Source organism: Ctenopharyngodon idella, chromosome 1 (genome assembly GCF_019924925.1).
Source record: "Ctenopharyngodon idella isolate HZGC_01 chromosome 1, HZGC01, whole genome shotgun sequence".
NCBI classification, from domain to species: Eukaryota; Metazoa; Chordata; class Actinopteri; order Cypriniformes; family Xenocyprididae; genus Ctenopharyngodon; species Ctenopharyngodon idella.
This window is the reverse complement of record NC_067220.1, coordinates 41,387,584-41,410,401: the sequence shown is the minus strand read 5'-3', so window position 1 is coordinate 41,410,401 and position 22,818 is coordinate 41,387,584. Positions and strand designations below refer to the sequence as shown.

The 22,818-nt window shown below is 36.2% G+C and overlaps 1 protein-coding gene across 8 annotated transcripts in view; it reads right to left on the bottom strand.

The window, feature by feature from the left end:
- LOC127513524 (protocadherin Fat 4-like) overlaps positions 1 to 22,818 on the bottom strand; it is a 97,902-nt gene that overhangs the window by 50,616 nt on the left and 24,468 nt on the right. For 2 of the 8 annotated variants that reach the window (XM_051895449.1, XM_051895432.1), the window contains exon 6: positions 16,836 to 16,925. In XM_051895449.1, the coding sequence (XP_051751409.1) occupies positions 16,836 to 16,925 (90 nt within the window). Of the gene's footprint in view, positions 1 to 8,368; positions 8,550 to 8,723; positions 8,880 to 9,006; positions 9,136 to 9,338; positions 9,513 to 9,604; positions 9,718 to 14,165; positions 14,260 to 14,342; positions 14,457 to 14,700; positions 14,809 to 16,835; positions 16,926 to 17,013; positions 17,104 to 17,217; positions 17,263 to 17,423; positions 17,585 to 19,142; positions 19,212 to 19,816; positions 19,941 to 22,818 lie in introns of those variants that run through there. The other 6 variants (XM_051895440.1, XM_051895425.1, XM_051895406.1 and 3 more) reach the window with 5 other exon arrangements.

The following is a 22,818-nucleotide window of genomic DNA, read 5'->3' as shown; positions in this document are numbered from 1 at the left end:
ACCATGTTTTTAACTACCTTTCTGGACATCAAAAGGTGCAATGTGTGGATCAGATACCCTCAGATTTCATAAAAAATATCTTAATTTGTGTTCTGAAGCTGAAGGAAGGTCTTACGGGTGTGGAATGACATGGGGGTGAGTACTTAATGACAGAAATTTCATTTTTTTGGGTGAACTAACCCTTAAAGCCTTCAGTCTCTGTCAGTTCTTGGTCTTGGATTGTTCAATGTTAATGTCGTGTGGTTGTATTTCCTCTTAATTATTCTGCTGGTTATTGTTTTGATTCTTGGATTAAGGACTATTTAAGTATCTTCATTGTCGTGCACTTTCATTACAGCCACCCACCGTGACAGTGACATTTTGTGGAAAAGAACTGTATGAACTTTTCCTTTTGTGTTCCAGTGAAAACATAGCAGCACATAGGTTTGCAATGCCATGAAATGATTAATTTTAAAATTTATTTTTGGGTTAATCATTCATTAACCTCAACCTAGCACTTTGGTCATTTTGACCCAGAGAGGATTTTCTTTTTCTGAAACTTACTGACTTACACAGGGTTTAACAACTTCGTTAAAAAAAAAAAAAAAAAAAAAAAAAAAAGAAAGAAAAAATATGGGTTACGGTTGTGGTATTCTCAGTCAAAAATGGCCAGCCTGCAAAAAATTTCTTGTTATGCTATGTTGTTGACAAATATTGTAATAAATCTTTTTATAAAATTGTTTTATTTCAGTTAGTACAGATTTTGGATTTCGTTTTGGAACTTATTGATCGTAGGCCTCATTGATCTGATCTTATGCACTCGAGTTTTTTAGGTGAATAAACTTGAGTGAACTTTTTCCATTCAAACACTGAGGTGCATAAACTCAGATTAATGAGGCCTGCAATCAATCAGTTCCATTTAATTTCACAAATGGAAATGCTCTTTTTCTGTCTCAATAACATGTTTCAATAATGAACAGAGATTACTCACTCTTCCATATCTGGTATCATCTTCTCCACTATGTATACGGGCTGGTTTAGGGAGATTACTGAGACGCTGTCATGATGTACACTTTGCTTCATTTCGATCTGCAGGTAACAAACACAAGAACCTTACTTTTGCAATGACTGCTCTGTGTTCCTGCTCCATTCTAAATCATAATGCCATTCGATAGTGTTGTAGTACTCAAGACCAGTATGAGACCATTTTTTTAAAGGTCTTGTCTTGGTCTCCACCACATTTGTACTTGGTCTTGTCTCGGTCTCAGACTAAGAGGACTTGGGATTTTATTTCAAGACCGGTTAAGACCACAACTGCAGGGGTATCACTAAATTGTCTGTGCATTGTATGATTTATTTGTTAACATCATTACTGCAATTGGATGGAAAAATTCCTGCTTCAAATCCAATCAATAACTTTGATTTCTTTTGTAACTGTTGGCACACATCAGAAATCAACGAGGGATTGTGTCAAAAATGGCACCAAAATTAATACAAATTCACACAAAATTCAAGAAATGATTGCAAAAAAGTACTTGTATGAGATCTTGCTTTTTATATTATGATATATGATATAATTAAGCAATATCACAACAGCGAGAGAATGGTTTTCACGAATATGAGCATGATTGCAAACGTGATATTTGTACAAAATTATATATTCTATAAACAAAATTGTATTTTTATAAAACATTACTCTCAACATTATTTATGCAGTTGTAATTGTACCATCTCAATTTCCGTGCCCCCTCTGCAGTACAAAGATGAATTTTGCTGTTAGCGAGTTCATTTGATTGGTAACCGCTCTATATAATGTCTTATTATTCTAATTGTTTTATTTGACTAAATATAACACATTTCTCAGGCAGTAAATGTGGATCTTTTAGATGAATTTGAGGAGTGCTGGTCTGATCTTGACTTGGTCTTGCCCTGCCTTGGTCTCGGTGGTGGTCTTGACTACAACACTACCATTCATGCTTCTTTCATACTGTTTTAAGCAGTATTTTAATACAGTAATGTAAAAGCTTTCTCTTTTTTTTCTCTGTGTTTCTGCTCACCTGTACTGTTGTAGTTGTGGACAGTCCATGTTTATCAGTGGCTTTAACATGAAAGGTGGACGAATTGTCTCTAAAACTGGATGCATCCAGTACGTAGATCTGACCAGTGTTTTCCTCCACATCCAGCAGAGTTGTGGACTCCTGCAGGGAATACTGCAGTTCTGAGCTCTCGCCCACATCAGGGTCCAATGCCTGAGGGATACACAACGATATTTCAACCACATTTAGCAAAAAAAAAAAAAAAAAAATCATAAAATAAATAAATTGTGATTAATAATTCAAGGTTATTGACAGCCATGAAATACATACAGTTCTGGAGTCTATGGCCTCTACTGTGAGGATGTACCACCCTTCTATATAGAACCTTAAAAGGTTCTGTCAGGCACTTCATATATAGAATATTTTAGGGGTTCCCATCATGGGATCATTTTATGGATTTAGTTTTAATTAATTATTTTTTCATTTGAATTACATTTTATGAATTAAACAGCTTGTAAACATACTTTATCACAATTTTTTTTTTTTTTTTTAAATAACCCAATACAAATGAAAGTATTGTTCAATAATTTAAGACATTTCTCTTTATATAAAACCTTTTTGGCATAAAGTGTTCTTTTAAATTGTGTCAAGAATCCTAGGGTTCTACACAGAACGCCAGCGAACCTTTGTTTTTCTTAGAGTGGCTTAAATGCTTTGGGGTCAAACATTTCTGACATCAAATTTTTATATGCCAGGAGAAAAAAAGTAAGTCTGATCACTTTGAAATGATGGCATGGGATAAGTTACATGCTGAAATATATTACTTGGATTAAGGGTTTAAACAAATCACTGGCCCTTTAGTATAAGCAATAGCAACAGTAACAGTGATGTTTGCCTTAGTGAACGCCACTAATTATAGATCTGAGTACATCCACTGCATTCATAGCTGATATCTATGCCCAGCCACTATTAATACACACTTACCTGGACCTTCACTAAAGAGAATTTGTATGGAGAGATACTGAAAATTTCTGCTTTATATATTTCAGCATCAAACACAGGAGCCTCATTCACATTCTCAACCTGAACGCTGACCTGAGGATAGTGAGAGAAAGAGAAAGAAAGTCAAATCTCTGTGCCAGATTTCTTTTAAGAAGAGAAACTTTGGCTTTGATGTGCTTAGGCCAAAACATACTCTATGTAAGTAGACAAAGCTACACAAGCTTGTGTCATTGCATGTCAGAATGCAAATGCAATACAAATTGCATTCCCAATGTTGCTTTAATGGAGATACAGCAGGCATTAACACAAATTTTATACTTGTAATATAAATATATATTATGCATTAACATAAATTGCGTACATGTGTAGAGATTGTTTCTGGTCTCAATTTGAAGTAAAAATAGTACCGTTGTCTCTGCAGTGTTTGGGGGAGTTCTGGAGTCTATGGCCTCTACTGTGAGGATGTACCACTCCTCTTCCTCCTTGTCCAGCGGTCTGAGAGCTTTTATGGTTCCCTCACCATCCACAGAGAAGACATCCTCATGTGACTTCATGTTATAACTGACCGTAACCAGTGGATTACCTGTTAATGCCTTGACCTTGCCCACTATTGAGGCCTCAGGTTCATTCTCCTTTATTGTGAATTTGTAGGAGGAGCTTTTAAAAGCCACACTTTCAGTGAAAGTGGCAATTTTGAAGTAGATCAAGACTTCAGAGAGAAATCAGAAGAAATCATCAAATCAGACTTGAATACTGAAGGGGGATTTAACTGCTCCAAATAAGAATTGCTTATTTTATATAAATTGTTTTAACACCAGATTTACTAAAAGAAATTATGCAAACCAAGCCCAAACCTTCATCAGATCCTGGTGGTGTTCCATGATCTGTTGCTATAGCAGTAAGCATTAGCAGTGTGTCTTCTGTGACCCTGCTAAGGTCAGAGGTCAAAGTGATGTCTCCTGTTTCAGCATCCAGTGCAACCATTGAGGAGTCTTCAGAGAACCTACAGAAAGACAACATTCATACACCTTAAAAAAGATGTCATGTAGGTAAGTGTGTTCATGTGTAACCCCCCTGGTTCAAACCACCCGCTCTAAGCAGGACTTGAACCCGGGTCTGCTGGAATGGTAGTTGGGTGCTCTAACAAGGAGGCTAAAGACCTCAGTCTCTAGTGTCGGTCGCTAGAGCACCTCTTGAGATCAGTGGAGTGAGGTTTACTCGCACAGCGCTTACCGGCCTACGTCCATTGCACTCACTCCCATCCGCGTCATGGCACTAATGTAACCACTCTGGTTCAAACTACCCGCTCTAAGTAGGACTTGAACCTGGGTCTGCCAGAATGGGAGTTGGGTGCTCTAACAAGCAGGATAAAGACTGCAGTCTCTAGCCACAGTCGCTATAGACCGCCTCTTGAGATCAGGGGAATGAGATTTACTCGCACAGCTCTTACCGGCCCACGTACGTTACACATGGTTTTGCCTTTATATTATTGATCCTAAAGAAATGGAAGTTTAGTCTTAAGCTTACCTGTAGCTAATCAGTGCGTTGCTTCCAGCATCTTTATCTGTGGCCGAGAGCGTCAGCAGCACATCTCCAACCTTGGCGTCTTTAACCAGAATGCTTTTGCTGTAGGTGTCAGAGCTGAAAACTGGAGCGTTATCATTGACATCTGTGATATTGATCCTCACTGTGGTGATGTTCTGCAGAAAATGAACCCAAGCAACCCTTTTTTAGTACAGACTAAAAGTTCATATTTGCATTGTCTAATATCAAGCTTAACGACTGTATTAGAGTCAGGAATCCAGAGCTTTTAATATTGACATAGAGTTGGATCCACAGTGCAAATTCTAGATGTCAAGAGCAGCCCACTTAGATCATCTGCGCGAAATAATAATAATAATAAAAAAACATCTGCCTGGGGTTTGCTATATGTGTCATTTAGGGATGTAATTTTTATATCAAGGGTTCTCACTGAGAACTGAGAACTGAGAACCTCTGCTTTAGAGTAGTGGTAGCCAACCCTGCTCCTAAAGGGCTAACATCCTGCAGACTTTAGCTCCAACCCTAACCAAATACACCTAAACCATGTTAATCAATGTGTTCAGAATAACTAGAAACTTCAGTCAAGTGTGTTGGGGCAGGTAGAATCTAAACATTGGCTCTCCAGGAGCAGGACTGGACACCCCCACTTTAGACCAAGGGTAGCCAACCCTGATCCTGGAGAGCAACCTTTCAGCTTTCAGCTCCAACTCTGCTCTAACACACCTGCCTGTAATTGTTAAGTAATCCTGAACACCCTGGATAGCTGTTTCAGGAGAGTTTGATTAGAGTTGGAGCTCAACTCTTGCGGAAGGTAGCTCTCCAGGAAGACCCTAGAAAGCCTTTCAAAGATTTGATTCCATGAAGCTTGAAAACACTGGAAAATCAAGCAACATGTTCTATCTTGGAACACGGTTTCTATCCTGGCAGATATTTACACTCTGACTTCTGTATACTGCATAAAGCCTGATGTTCAGATTGGAGCTTGCATTTTGAGATAGTTATTACGATTGTTTTCTACATTTGCAATATGCACTTGCAGTCCATGAACAAACTGAAGGAATGTTGGCTGAGGTTGTGACAAAAAATGTACCAATCTGTACAATCACAAAACTGAATTGACATACACAGTGACATTATGGAAATCGTAAAAAGAAGAGGAAATTACATTTCCCTGTGGCATCCCATGATCCACAGCAACAATGATCACATCATACATATCCTGTGTCTCTCGATCCAGCTCACTGATAGCTAGTAGAGTCCCATCCTAAAGAGCAGAAGGAAATATATATTTTTTTTATTATTTAAATAAGATCTGAACATCTGACAATACATTGCCATGTTTATAGGTCAATGTCCTCACCTCTCTGAATCTGAATAGTTCACTGTGTGAGTATGTAGTGATGGTGACACGTCCGTTGTCTCCAATATCAGCATCTGTGACTAAGATTTCGCACACCTCTCCAGGTGATGAGGGTGTGTACGCACCTTCCTGAATTTCAATGGTCTCTGGGAAAGGAAGGAATTGTGGGTTGTTGTCGTTGACGTCCAGAACAGTGATGATGACCTGAGCTGTGGCGCTTAAACCATCGACAGGCTGGTCTACAGCTATTACCTGAGAAAGACAATATAAACATGCAATTCAGAATGAAAAGTCATCCTGAACATTTCGTAAATAGTTGGAAATGAATGTGATTGCTTTGTACCTGTATATTGTAATTGTCTACAGTTTCTCTATCCAAGGTGGCGTCGCTCTGGAGTGATATGACTCCTTGACTGTTGATAATGAAGGTATCACTATCCATGATAAAATGACCTTTAGAGAACCCTCCCTGATTGGAAAGAAAACTAGAAAAGGTAAGTACCTGTACATCAAAATAAACTTGGAACGTTGGCTTGACAAAACCTTACATGGAAGTTTACATGGTTAATTTGAAGGTTATTTAGGTCTTGTGTAGTTTACATATATCTGCTTTTCTTCTCTCACCTCATCCTCATCTGTAACCTCCAAAGATACCAGAGCAGTTCCACCTGCAAGGTTTTCATAGACGGACACGTCGTACTGGTCCTTACTGAACACAGGAGCTTTATCGTTCACGTCCTCCACCCACACCGTTACAGTAGCACTGCCAGTGAGAACAGGGATTCCTCCATCTTGTCCCTCCACTTCTAGAGTGTAGCGCTTAGCTTTTCCATAATCCAGCTTTTCAGCAAGGCTTATGGAACCAGACTCTGCATCAATGATAAAGACGGGTGATGTTGAAGAAGGCTCCTGCTTGACAATGTGATAGGTCACGATAGCATTTACACCATCATCCTTGTCTGTTGCCATGACATCTACCACGGCTCTTCCTACTTCAACATGCTCAGACACTGTGATCTCATACTGTTGTCTGGAAAATATGGGAGCATTGTCGTTAATGTCCGTCACGGAGATGTCCAGAGTGGTGGTGGTGGAGTGTGATGGGCGACCCTGATCTTGGGCAGTGACTACTAAGTGGTACGCATCTTGAGTCTCCCTGTCGAGTGGAGCTGCTAGAGTTATCACTCCTGTTTCTTGGTCAACATTAAACCTTCCAGCACCTCCCAGGAGAGTGTACCGCACTTCTCCATTAAACCCTGCATCTGCATCTGTGGCTGTAGCAGAAGTTACATCATTTCCCACCGTGTGATCCTCTGGTACTGAGACAGTAGCAAGGTGATTTTTAAAAACTGGACTGTTGTCATTTATGTCCAGCACCTCGACCAGGACTGATGCCTCGTCCCGGTTAGTTCCATCCGATATCGACAGCTGCACAGTGTACCTGCTCTCCTCCTCAAAGTCCAGTTTGACTTTGGTCGAGAGAACACCTGTATCCTGGTTTATGGAGAACTTGTCAGCTTCAGTCTCAACTGTTAAGATGACAGGAACAATAGGATCAATGGACAGGAAGTCCACCTGTGAATGAGAGAGTACACATTGATTTATGATTAGACTGTTTACCAGATTCATTGTTATTGTACGTGAGAACTCAAAATTGATTAACATTTAAAGGCAGGGTAGGAGATTTGTTCCAGAAACCTTTTTTGTTATGCTGGTTCAAAGTCTCTACACATTCTGATAGCAATCACTAAGTTAAGAGGTTTAAATGTATTTATATGTGTATATATTGTCTGTGGAAGGCGTAGGACCATAAAGTGTTTGTCTAATCATTGAATTCGGTCCGATGTCCTACCTGCCTGTCAAGGTTGGATTAGAACCTAGAACCTCTAGCATGCTTAACAAAATTTCTACCACTAGTCCATCAGAACAACCTAATTATTAATTCATTTTTAAATATTAAAGAATTATTTCCTGTTATAGCGAAACCAAGTGGCCCAGATCTGTTATTTTTGCATGTGTCCTCAGGCCGAGCCCATACATAAGTGTACCAAGATATGGTAAAATATCTCTTTGGTTTTTATTACTTTAAATAAATATTTGTTAGTTAGCTGGTTGTCATTTAGCAGACCATATTGTTGTCATCAATAGTTTTTATATCAGTTACAGAAGCAGTCCCTCATAGAAGATCTTATAAAGAAACCCTTTGTGCTTGTAAGGACCTTCACAATGGCTGCCTCTGACTGATCCTCCTCTACTTGTCCCTGGTAGGTCTTCTGAAGGAACTGAGGATGAGAATCTCCAAGTGCCTGGACATCCACCATTGCAGAAGCTGATCTGCCACCCCCTAATGTATGTAAAGGAAGTGAAATGGTATTTAAGCCAACAGTAATGTATCCACAGCCATATATACTTCCATCAAATGTCTTCCAGAACACACATGATAACTTACCATCTTTTGCAGTCACATAGAGTGAAAACTGAAGGATTTTGTTTTCCACCAGTGGGATTGTCTGAACTAGTGTAAACTCTCCATCATTCTCATTAATGCCAAAATAACCTCCCTCATTTCCGAACTCAATGGAGTAGCTGATTTCACTATTTGGACCTTCATCCAGGTCTGTTGCTTCAACCTTACATGAAAATATATGTACAGTAAGTTTAGTTAGTAACTTTATTCCAATGTTTATGATATAGTAGTCATCTTATAATGACATACTGGTTCCATAATAAAATCCAGAAATTTACTAAAATAATGACTGTGCTGGAAAATGATTAAATGACTCAACAAAACAATGATTTATCACCTTGACAACCTGCATTCCGATAGTCTGATTGCCGTAAACGTTGCCCTGATACTTAGAAGTTGTAAACTGTGGACTGTTGTCATTCTCATCCAACAGGATGATGGTCACGTCGGCTGTTGCTTTGATGGTGGAAGGAGGGTTTTCTTGTGCTTCAACCTTTAGAATTTGGAGAGAAAACTGGCATGCTTATTATGCAGTGGTATTTGAAAACATAATGTTATTATAATTCTTCATTTCTGAAAAATCATACTGATATCTAATGATAGATGAAATTTATTGTTACTTGAAAACTGAAGCTGGTTGTGGTTTCTCTGTCTAGGTCTGCAGAACTTTTCACCAGAATTGTTCCATCAGGGCTGATGGAAAAAGGTACGGATTCCGGAATAATCTGGAATGTTCCCACAAATCCTCCCTAGAAAAGAAGTCACTTATTAAGTTCTTTGCCAAGTTATTTATTTACTTTTAGTTTTTGTCCATGTCATATTTTCAAATTTGCAAAGATGCAAAAATAAACTATTTAATTGAAAATATGCATAAATTATATATATGTTTTATTTAATTTTATATTATTTATTTTATTTAACAATCAGACAGTGATGTTTTCTGGAACAGTACCAGGTCTAGATCAGTGACTCTAGTCTGAAGCACAAACTGATTCTGTGGTGAATTTTCCAGAATAGATACGGTGTACTCATCCTGGTCAAATTTCGGAGGGTTGTCATCCACATCCTCAATGATGACGGACACAACAGCATTAGCCGTCTTACTGGCATCATCCTGCTGAGTAGCCTATTTATAAAGAAATCATGAAGAGAAAAATATAAACAAACACAATACTGAAATCTCTTCTGATTCATAACACCTTAAGAAAAGTCTGATACCTGTATATGAACAGTTATCTTGTCTGTTTCCTCTCTGTCTAGTGCCATTGTCACAGAGATGACTCCACTGTTTTGATCGATTTCAAAGTTACTTTGATATTCATTTGGAAAGACTGGAATAGAAATGTGGATATATGCTTTGTTATTATCAGAAACCTAAATCAGAATCACACACATCACTCAGACACAGAGATTGGAGATTGCGCTGCACAGACACAGAAACATTCAGGAGCACAAAAACTTGTTAATGCTGCCCTGTGAATTACAACATTAAAGGGTTAGTTCACCCATAAATGAAAATTCTGTCATTTATTACTCACGCTCATGCCGTTCCACACCCGTAAGACCTTCTTTAATCTTCGGAATGCAAATTGAGATATTGTTTAAATCCGATGGCTCCGTGAGGCCTGCATAGGGAGCAATGACATTTATGGATCTTGAGAGAGGAAATGTCATTGCTCCCCATGTAGGCCTCACGAAGCCATCGGATTTAAACAAAAATATCTTAATTTGTGTTCCGAAGATCAAGTAATTAATGACAGAATTTTCATTTTTGGGTGAACTAACCCTTTAAGTATCTCAGCAAGGAGGTGGCAACGTCACTGTTTTTGAAGTAATTAAACTTACAGATTCATTGCTGTAGAGAGATGCTGCACAGACCCAGGTAATTCACATTTCTCTCTCTGTCTCTCTCTCTCTCTCTCTCTCTCTCTCTCTCTCAATTCAAATTCAAATTCAAAGTGTGCTTTATTGGCATGACAATTGTTACAATGTATTGCCAAAGCATTTGATTTCTAATTTTTACAGTAAATCAAAATACATGTACATATATTACATATACATACATAAAAAGTAAGTAGAACAATCAATCAACATTTTAGAGTTCTATGAACAATTTAGAATTCAGTGTGTGTGTGTGCGTGAGTCTGTGTGTTTGTGTGCGTGAGTGCATTACTGATTAGTCGAATCCCTCTTTTTGTGACAGGCATCAATGTATCTTGCTGTTAGTAGGATACAATCTCTTTTTTCACCTAATAAATGCTGAATTTGTGTTTTATTGTTTAATTTTATGAAGTTAGGGCAAACTACTTCAAATTCTGGATAAAATGTCTTTCTGATTTCCTCATAGTTTGGGCAGCTGGTGAGGAAGTGTTGCTCTGTCTCCACTTCTCCCAGTCACAGTACAGGCAGATGCGGCTCTCTCTGGGCAGCCAGCGCTGTCTGTATCTGCCTGTCTCTACAGTCAGCGTGTGATTGCTCAGTCTGTACCTCGTCATTATTCTTCTTAATTTATAGTCTTTCACTGTACTCAGATATTCTGCTGTCGTGTAGTCTCTATTTAGGGCCAAATAACATTCAAGTTTATGAGTTTAATCTCATAATATTATTTAGGCAATTGTATAAATGGATTTTGATAAATGTTAGTGTGAAGTGTTAAATAGTGTAATTAATTAAAAGATGATCAACAATATGTAATTTTACTTTTTATAAATAATTATAAGAGGGGTGCCCTTTTTTCACCTGAGCACCTGCACCCCATAACATCTATGCATGACCCTGGTGACCATGGTATAAATGGGATAATCCACAGCTAGGTGTGAATTACATGATTTAATGCATTTCACATTGGGTGATTCTTTGCCTCCTTTGCCTCCCTTAAGGCCCGTTCACACAAAGGATGATAAGTATAAGAATAGCTTATAGTTCACACCACAACTATAACAATAACAGCAGAGAGAAACAATATCATTAAATTCACTTTCAGAACACTTTTTTTTTTATTTTCAGCTGATAAATGATAAAAACATTGACAGCCAAACAGAATCCATCCTGCTTTAAAGAGCTTGAGCATTTAATGCAGCAGATGACAAACCTGCAGAGCGCACTTAAAATTAACAGAATGATATCGTTCGCTAATGTGGATGCTAATATAGTTATCGTTATAGTTATTGCTCTTGGTGTGAAAGGGCCTTTAGGCCTATATATTTTTCAGTCATCAGCCACCCCACACTTTAGTTGTCCATTTTGAAACTGGCCATTAAAAAAAATCCATATAGACCTACTACATCCTTATACACACCTCCATATTATCTAGCTTTACACAGCAAAAACTCCACTGTTAAATTAACTCTCCTGGGAATATACATGAGACAATATTCAAGAGTATCAAAGCGTTAAAATAAGAGATCTTCTGCTGTAGAATCACAGTGCTGTTGTAATCAATAATGTAAATAACTCAGAGATTGGGCTTTAAATGAGTTCAGTGATTCAGATCAAATAATGATTATGTGAAAACATAACCAACACCACTTGATCATCTTCTCTCTCTTTGCTTGTCTGGCTGTTATAACTCAGTTACATCAGCCCAAACAAAATCTAACATTAAAAAAACAAGGGTCAAGAGCTCAACTAAAGCAAACCCTGATCTCCATGATCAAAATTGTGATTTTCTCCTTCGGTGATTCTGCTTGTTAACATCAGGTGCCTTCAATAATGGTCAATCATCACTCAATTTATCATTTAATTATCTCATTAACTTTAACACGGCTTCAGTGGGTGGAATAAAAAATATGGCAGGACTTTTACTTTCTGACCCCTGGACTTTACACCTCTGAGTTTCTGTAGTGTTTTTGAATTTTGTGGTTACCATTATGCAGAAAAGTGGCGCCTGCACTGTTAAACCTTGCTGTAAAAAAAATGGCCAAATTCTGACAGTAACAAACCATTTTCCATTAAAATAGTAATATACTGTAGAAAACAATGCATTCTGGGTAATGTTTGTCATTTTTGTGAAAATAGCCAACAAGAACACACTTTGAATTGACATTGTTCAAAGTGGTCACTCAGAGACTGTGCTCCAAATCACACCCTACATTAGTTCACTAATATAGTCCACTTTACAGAGTGAATGAAAAGAAAAGAATGAATTCAGACACTGATGAACACCTGATAAGCAGAATCACTGAAGGACAGAGAAACAAGAACAGAAAAAAGAGACGAGCAGAAACCCAAGAACTACAACTGATTTCAGCCACACTGAGTGTCAAACCAGTTTACAAACCAGTTTGACATTATTTCTTTCATACATGTACAGAAGTTCTTGTTGAGAATTAACAGATTTGGATGTTGATGTTTTATTGAAAATAAAAATTGAAGTTTGCAGTCACCATCATGGTGACCAGTGTCTGCTTTAGCTGGGCTCTTGACTCTTTTACATTAACTTTCCTTGGCTGCTGTAATTGAGTGTTTATAAAACACATTTGTTATGGCAGGAAAAAGCCAACATGAAGTTGATCAGGTTTTTTGGCTGTTGTGATGGTCCTGTAATCATCTTGGACTTGTTTAATTCACTGAACTCTTTCTGTGTTTAGTCTTTGATTTAATTGGTATTTTATATTTATTGATTATACTATATCTGTGATTCAAGAGCGTAAGAACCAGCAACATTTCAGTAATCAGATATTTTGAAAAATATATAAGTCTGATAATTTGGACAGCAGAGACATCAACAATCAGACTATGAATCTTAACAATGGTGACATCCAAAAGTTTAATGCATGCTGGATGCCAGCATAGTACAAAACTCCCAGCATGCACTGCAGCATGCACTGCAGCATGAATAAATTATGCAGCTTTATTGCCACCATTGTTGAGATTGATGTGCTGATTTTTTATATCTGTGTGTGTCTAAATAATGCTGCAGTTGTTTTTGTGCATGGTGTTTAAAAAGAAACTCTTGCTGTAGTTTCACAGTGGTGATAATGTAAAGTGTTAGTCTGTTAATATTGTAACAATGGATAAAACAGAGTATGAATTCAGTGAATCAAAAGACTATGTGATGGTTACGTCTTCATCAACACATAACTATCAGCACTCAATGTTGTTGTTTTTTTGTTTGTTTTTTTAAATCGAGATTTGCTTTTGCCATAATAAATGTGACTTGCAAAAATAGTTTAAGCAGCCAGGAAAAAAAAAAGTCATGGGTCAAGGGCTCAACTAAAGCAAACGCTGATCTCCTCAATGGTGACATCAAACCAAACATTTTCAATAAAACATCAACATCTAAACTTCTGTTAATTCTCAATAAGATCTTCTGTAGAAATAAAGTTAAACTGGTCAGTAAAAAGTGTAATAATGTGTAATGGCTGAAGATAGTTGTAATTTCTGCTCGTATATTCCGTTCTTGTTCCTCTTTTCAGTGGTTCTGCTTGTTAACAGCAGGTGTTCATAATTAGCGCTCAATCATCACTTAAATATTAACTTAATTATCTCACTGCAACACAGTGTCAATGTTACTTTTTCTCTGTAGTGTGGACACTAGAGGATGTTCCTGTGGGGTTGAAAGGGTTAAAGGTGTAAGATAAAAAGACACACCCACAAAATGTATTTTAACAGTTACAAACTGTAAGTTAAAAAACAGTTATATACTGGCAACACTGTTATTAACTCTCTTATACTACCAAGAGAGTTAATTTAACACTGGAGTTTTTGCTGTGTATCATGTCTGTCCAGAAACTAGTAGTAGAAACATTTAATCTTATAAATCTTCTGTTAAGAGCACCTGCTGTTATGCTGTAAACTACAGGCTCGTTGATGCCTGTGTCACCATCTTGAGCTTTTATGGCCTCAGGAGTGATGTCTGAAAACTGTCCTATCTGTACATGGAAAGAAAAGACATGGAGGGTTTGATTTGTTTGATCAGACAAGAGTTTAAAGTATTGATCATGACGTAATTTACCTGGTTTTCATGAATGGATGCCTTGTAGAGACTATGATCAAAATAAGGGTTTAGATTGTCAAAATCTTCAACTGTTATTGTAACTGTTGTGGTGTCACTGAGTTCTCCTACATCCTGCAAATAAACATAGGGTTATATCTAAAAATGAAAATTTCATTGTATGAAAAAAAGCAGTTTCAGCATTCTGCTAAACATCTGCTTTTGTGTTCCACAGAAGAAAGAAAGTCATACAATTTTGGAACTACTTATGGATGAGTAAATGATGAGAGAATATTTCATTTTTGGAACTATTCCTTTAAGGGTAAAACAATACTCAATAAAATGGATGTGAGTAGGATGTCAGAGAGTTTGTCTTTACTTTAGCTTCCACAGTGAAGATGTACTGTTGAGCATTGTTGTAGTTCAGACGTTGTTTCAACCTGATGTTACCGTCATCTCTCACTTCAAATTCATCTGGTGCTGGAGGCTGTCAAGACATATGATTTAAATGAGAACATCCATAAAACACAAACTGAGCTTATGTACACTCAAATTTATGTATAGAGCTGAGCGGGGCACAACCTAACACATGCAGGGCTAGTTGTAACACACATGGTTTAAACGTTTCCACACATGCTATCATTCTTAATTATTTTTTAATTCATTTTTAATTAATCATAACTAACATTACAAACCAGCACTTGGGCCAAAGTTAGTGTGTGTTGAATATAACAAGAGAGGAAACAAAACCTAGACAGTTGTCTGATTTACAGTATACTGTATATACAGTGCCTTGCGAAAGTACTCAAAACCCTTGATTTTTTCACATTTTATTATGTTGCTGTTAAATGACTTTAAATAACTATTATTTTAGTTAATCATCACTGTGTATTTAGTTCCTGCCTGTGTTCTGTTCTGGGTCCAGTATTGTTCGTGTTATATGTTTGCATGGTCTCGCAAGTTGACTTTACTATTTGGATTACTGTAATAAACCCTGTATCTTCTTCATCTGCCTTGATCCTTAAGCGTTACAGTAATTAATCATGTCACCTTTGTCATAGACTTATTCTATAAAAACTGTTGTACTCTTTTGGTCAGGGGGATTTTCTGGAACACTAGAGGCCTTATTCCCAAGTGATAGTGTTCATAAGGGGCGAGACGTCATCTGACTCAGCTGATGTCGATTAGGAGAGGATAAATTTGTAAGCGTCGATTAGGAGACACCCCAGGTTAACTTAAGTCAGGTGCATAGGGGAATTTCTACTACACATGACAAAACTCTATTTACTTTATTTACAAGAGTATAGCCACAATTAAAAAATCTTTGGAAGATATTTCTGAACATTTAACCATAGCAAAAGTAAATTTCTTACTGAAGTTAATTTTTCATTTCAGTTTTTAGTGTTTATTCAAAATGAGACAAATCTGTTATTTCAATGACCATTCTGTTTTTAACAGTTTAGTTCTTTAATGCCTAACTAACTAGCAGAAGACACTAGCCAGGACTAAATCTCAGTTGCGTACATGGGTCCTGGTGTAACACTGCATTACAATGTGCCCTTCTATTAGAACTGTACTGCTGACGTTAGAGATATAATTCACAATAACTACTTTTATTCTGTTGAGAAACCATGAGAAACAGGTGAATAAAGACTGAGAATCAAAGTTCAATGTTTCCCGAAAAGTAAAGCATTCTGGCTCGTCTATTTGTCACCTGTTCTGTGAGAGCAGTGTGTGTGTGTGGAGGGAAGGAGGATGTGTGAGCTCAGCTCTGTGTTTCTCTGAATGTGTTTCTTCATCTATTGTTTTGAATTATGTTGTACAGCTGTGTTTTGCAGTGTGTTCATTGTCAAATTCCAAAATTAGTTCATTTTTATTTGTTTAAAAATGCTAATATTTTATATGAAAATGTGAACAATTGTATTTCATTGACAAAATATTTTAATTTGTCTTGTATATTTTTGCTTAGATCAGGTAACATTTTAAACTGTCATATCTGGATATGTTACAACAATGCACCTATTGGACATGATGTCACATTTCACTTCCTTTCTTTCAAAATAAATAAAGAAAAAAAGAATACATTGTATTAATGAAACAAGATCACATTACTGTACTAGACATGTATGAACATGGAAAAAAAGGTACTCTGAACCCCAAGTGGATTTACACAAACTGAGAACATCAAAAAGTGTTGTACCCCGCTCTTTCCTACTTACTTTTTTTTCCTAAAAAAGAACTGAATGCAATGATGTTAAATATGAACTATATATGAGCTTATTCAAAATATATATTATATTTGAATTGATTGGCCATTAAAATATTTATAAAAAATAACTTGATTGGGAGCCGTATACTGGAAATGTAACTTTTATTTTAGAATTTTTAGAAACAATTTTTTTTTAAAGAAATTTTTAGATTGGTTAACAGGTTGAGGTGTGGAAACAATGAGATTTGTAGAAGCCTGTTGTGTATGTAATATATCAAATACATGAAGACTCAGTTTAGACTCACCAGTATAGAATATATAATATTGTTGTTTACTGGATAAATATCTGCATCTTCAGCTGTCACCTTGAGCACACTTGAACCCACAGCCGTCGCCTGGAGCAAAAGACACGGTTTAAAAAGAGATGTGAGTCTCTGAGTGACCAAACACACTACTGCTGTATAAAGATGACATTACACACACCTCTGACACTGTGGTGTTGTATGATTTACTCTGGAAGATCGGAGGATTGTCATTGACATCCTCAAGATTTAATGTCCTGGTATTTGTTTTCTGAAATGCACAATGAAGACTTTATAATGGACGTTTATTTGCTTAATTTTAATTTCTATAATGCTTTATGCCTTATTGAATGATTGGATTATGCTATTGTTTAAATTAACATACCCCTGTGTTTGAGCAGGTGACTGAATAAGACAAAATTCCTCCTAACTGGAAGAAATAAAACACACAAAGGGACATACAGTATATGACACATGAAAGTAATATATATATATTATATTATATTACATAAGGTCTGTATGTATCTAAGAATTATTATGTTCATTTTATATTTATTTACTTTATCTAACAAATCTAATAGTGAAACAAACCTTTAGTACATCAGCGTCCAGTGGTTCGATGGTTCGTACAGTAGCGGTTGAGTCTCCGTTAGTGTGAACCAGCTCCAGAAATGTCACATCAATGGGATCCTCATGTGACTCCAGCACCAGACGATCATCAGGTCTGATATTGGTGATAATCTCTACATCTCCTGTACGCCAGATTGTATATATATATATATATTTAAATACTCTTAATACACTGTCTAAAACATAAATACTAGACAATACCAGTATTTATCTTGAATTACTACTCTTGTAATACTGCTCCCAGAAGCAAAGATGTTTTAAATGACCACAGAGGTCTTTTATCAAAATATTAGTTTGTCCTCAATCGCTTTGGCTCAACTCTCAAAAGAGCCTTTTTTTCCCTAAAAACAATAAGATCAGATCTCTGAACAATTAATTTCTTGTTCACATAAGATTTGAATTTCTTATCGATTTTAGCAAATTACATTTGTTTTGGCACATGTGTGCAAAAAAGAAAGTACAATTGTGTACCATTTGCACAATGACAAATGCATATGACTTGTTGATCAAAACTAATGAGTTGATTCTCAGTGAAACTGTCAAACTCTTCACAACTTCTAAACATTCTTTCTTCATGTGAGCCATCGCATGCAAAATGATCCATTCAGTTATCAAAATCTTTCGGACATATTCCATAAATACCTATGACCAGTGGAGTAAAGTATTTGAGTAAATGTAATTAGTTACTGTACTTAAGTATCTTTTTGGCTACTTTGTAGCTCTACTGAGTATCAAAGATATTAGCAAGTTTTACTTTCTACTTGACTACATTTTTGAACAAGTAAATGTACTTTTTACTCCATTGTGATGAGTAAGCAATTACACATTACATTTTGCATGGCACCAAACTTTTTCTGCAGCAGTTTGTTTCTGCTATAAAGAAGTGCTATCAACATCTAAAGGCATCAAAGGTACTATATCTTGTGTGTTTTGCCTTTACTCACCCAAACTTGTCAATAAGGCTACTTTACATGAATGCGATTGTGTTAGAAGGTAGTTGCTGAATTGCAGGTGTTTGATTTATTAGATGAGGATATGCAGTCAGTGATGAAGCCGAAACCAGCTCGTCCAGTGCAAGTAGACTTTGACTATTTAATTTTACTTAAATTTATTTTATTTATCTGCTATATTGACAAGACCTTTTTGAAGGATTTTGGTTTACTTATGGCCTTTTTGTGCACTTGAGCTTAACTGAGACTTGAGAGTTTGTAGACGTTCAAGAGGCTATTGTGTCCACCTTGATTTATTGCAAGATTGAGGTGGTGAGGACTAGTGCATTTTTAAACCTACATTCAGTATGAGTAAAATACTTAAGTACTGTTAAAATCAGATATTCTAAGACTTTTACTCAAGTCGTATTAGAATTGGTGACTTGTAACTTGTAATGGAGTAATTTTCGCTCTAAGGGATCTATACTTTTACTCAGGTATGGTTTTCAGGTACTCTTTACACCTCTGCCTATGATATGGAATGTTTGAAATGTCTGCTAAATTGACAAATGTGCCAAAGCGATTGAAAATCGTAATAAAATTGTAATAAAAATAAAATTTTATATAAAATATTATTTAAAAAAAACATATATTTTTATATTAATCCAATAAAAATTGTTACTTGTAAATCTGAATCTAATATTGTGGACTATTTGTATTCAGTTTGTTAAGTCTTGTGAACATTTCTCACCTTCATATCCCTCCTGGATACTCGCTAAATAGGTATTAGTTCCAGTCGCACAGTTTATCTCTGAGTCACCTTAAACAACAGCAAGTCATTGGTTTCAGTAAATTAAACAGCACACACAATGTCACACAATATATTGAAAAACAAGACAAATTAAGCAGTTTAAAAATTGTTCTGAAATGCTCTTCTCTTCTTGTTCTTTACATAGCTAGCAGCCTACATTATGAAATGTACAGTAGTCCTGTTTGGAGCACTGGTAATCCAGATTTGGTCATCTAAAAAGTGTATATCTGGATCAGGGTGATCCAATCCTATGTTGGTTTTTAAGACTGGGACAAAAGCAAAATGGATTGCCTGATCCTGGATAGCAAATAATGGGATTTAGATTGTTCTGATCCGGATTAAACTTTTTGAACAAATAGTATGTTATGTACTGTTTGATCTAAGAAAGGTTGCGAAAGTTTTTTCAATAAGGGATGAAGGATCGTATGTTTAAAACTACTTAGAACAACTTCGCTCGTCAAGGTATAGATAGATAGATAGATAGATAGATAGATAGATAGATAGATAGATAGATAGATAGATATTCATTTATGTATTTTTGATAAACAACAGCGTCATGTCAGCGAAGTTCAGCAAAGCCTCTTATCTAAAATGTATCTATAAATTTGACTTACCAATAGCACTCCTTACACTGTGGACATGCAGACAAGCAAGAATAAATAAAATATAGAATATATCCATTTTTCCATAATTCAAAGTCTGTGAAGGAAGTGAACAACTATCCCTGTAAAATCTCTCTCTGATCTGTTCTTTATTGTATGTCATAAACAGTTATTCTCTGGTATAAACAGGTATCAAAGGTGCTTCATAGAGGCCAATAATGGAGTGATGTGGGAGGGATTTTCTGGAAAGGGATTTTCAGGATTAACATTTATATTTGAAGACTAAAGGTCCCCAGCACTTGGGCTAAAGTTGTCCCCATTATGGTTGAATCACAGAAGCAACACCAGTCATTTTGCCAAGAGATCTCTTATTTATTATTATGTCAAGACATAGGAGAGAAAGACAATTTACTGAGATGGTCTCTTGCCCAGCTCTTCTCTGTCCTCTCTGAGGCAGTACACTAAATTTGGACGTTATATACTACTGACCAAAGGAACTTACAATTTCCTTACAAGATAGAGAAACATGTTGTTTATGTTTAAAATAGAATGTCATGCTTGCACAACCCTCATTTCTTCTCATTCCTTATATATACTATATTACAGTCGATGTACTGTATACATCATAGGAAAACCTTTGCATCAGTGGAACATATTATGAATACTAATAAAGAATAATAATACTGAAAATAACATTAAACAATAAAATTTTAGTCTCCACAGACGGACAAGACTAAATAGCTGTCTAAATATATAACCTCGTGATTGAGTAACAAGTTGAAGTAATCAAGAAATCCAGCTTTGCTTTAACCTAGTAACAGAGAAGGGTTTGCTGAATTATACATATGAAGAACCAATCATATTAGAGAAAATGATGTAATTAGTCATGTTACCCTTGCCATGTACCTATCCTATATAAACGGTTGTATTCTTTTTGCCTCTCTGATTAATATCCTCTCGGCCATGATTAAAGCATATTCTAAGTCATTATCTGGAGTCTGTCTGATTACTGCTGCACAACAGCTTACTGGAAACCTTTGGACAATAAACAACAGGATTATATCTTATCTTATCTTAACTTAATATATTTTATATAACAAAAGATTTGGAAGTGAAACTTCAATGTTACACCAATATGCTTTACTTTAGCAATACACACAAATAGACTACGGAGGCACATGACATGCAGCTTGTTGAGAAGTGTGCTATTATTTTTCTTTTATATAAAGTATGTTCAACTGCCAGAAAATAGAATATGAAAAAAACTCACTGATTTTAAATCTCATACAAAAATATTCCTTAGTGTTTTTTCAATACATTTAATCATTCGGCACATGAATTTCTGCTATTTGATTGCAGGTTTTGAGCTCAAAATGAATGTGCTATGTAAAATAAAAAATAATATTTTAACAAATTCATTATTTTCATCCTTTTGCTATAAAGGTATAGACAGAAAGACTACAGTCTGAATCAGTGAGTTATTTTATGTGAATGTGTGTTTTACCTGCTAGTTTCTAATAAATGAGCTCTCTACTAAACCAAAGAACTCAATCTGGGATGGCCATTGGATTATAATAGTAATCTACATAAACTAGCGAACTGCAACTAGATATGCTTGATGAGACCAAAGTTTCCATTTATCCATGCTTTCACTTTCCTGTGTTTTATCTGCAGAGATCAGAACAGAGAGAGATGAAGATTTTGCTCTGTTTCTGCTGGTGTTCAGTGTGTGAGAGGCTTACAAATCCACCACAAAACACAACTTATTGCTCCACTTCAAGTCCCACCACAAACTCCATCTCAAGACCTCATCCTACCTGCAGGAAAATAAAATAACAAAATACTAAATTGCTTGCTAAAGGACTCATATCATGATATTATTATTACCTCCGTCCGCTTGCGCTCAAAAAAAGCTCTGGCCCCCCGCCATCATGGAAATGAAAGGGTTAGTTCACCTTAGTTTTTACTTTTAAAAACATGTCTCAGTTTTTTTTTTTTTCATTTCACTTTGCTGCGTCTTGCGTCTTTTAACGCAAGAACACATTATGTGAGAATGGCTTGTCAAACCCAAACAATACTTCAGTTTTTACACAAGTATAGCCTAACAAATTGGTACAGGTGTATACTATGTACGTGAACGCAGGTGATCGACGCACTCTGCTCCGCCTGACCTGCAGAGGGTGCTACTGCATGTGCTGTTTCCCTCTAGGACTAATGGTCAATAAAAGTGTCTTTGTACTGTGTACATAAAAAAAAGAAAAGAGAGAAAAAAAACTTTTAGTTCTACATAGAGATATGTGTATCTCCTACCCAAGCCTAATCAACATTAACAAACCAAATTCCTTCATTAAGGGACCTTTTATGAGACTGTTATTGAAGGTAAATGCGATGGTCAGTTCAAGGAAGTAATTTTAGAGTTTATTTGACAAGATACCTGAAAATGTTACTAATTTATATCCCTAATATAACACATTTTGATGTTTGTTTACCAAATGCCAAATGTGAATTAAAGACACAGAGGCTATATTTGGAAAAAAACAAACAAACATTTATTTACATTTACACATTTGGTTCTTGTATTTCTTGGGAATCAATCCACTGACTGTGGCGTTGCAAGCACATGCTCTCCTTTTTGCACTACAGGACTGCTACATCTGTCTTAACAGTATTTTACAGTATGAATTCTGCTTTAAAAAAGAAACACTCCAATTCAGAATAAAGTGTCAGTAATGTGTCTGGCTTCATGTCTGGTGATCCATACAGTTACTTATGAGACAGTAATATGTAATGAGTGGAGCAGAGTGATGCTCGCCTCTTTGAAGGGAATTCCCTGTGTTGTGTATGTTGTGACTTGAGTATGTCATTGTGAGTCACATGACAGCTGATCCTGATACTTATGCTGTTTCCTCCATGTTGGGAACTCAACCCTTAAAATGCTGCCTACAAAGGCATCTCAAGTTTAGGATTAGGGCTGTAAAAGTGTCATAACCAAGACATAAGTTCATGAAGTCTTG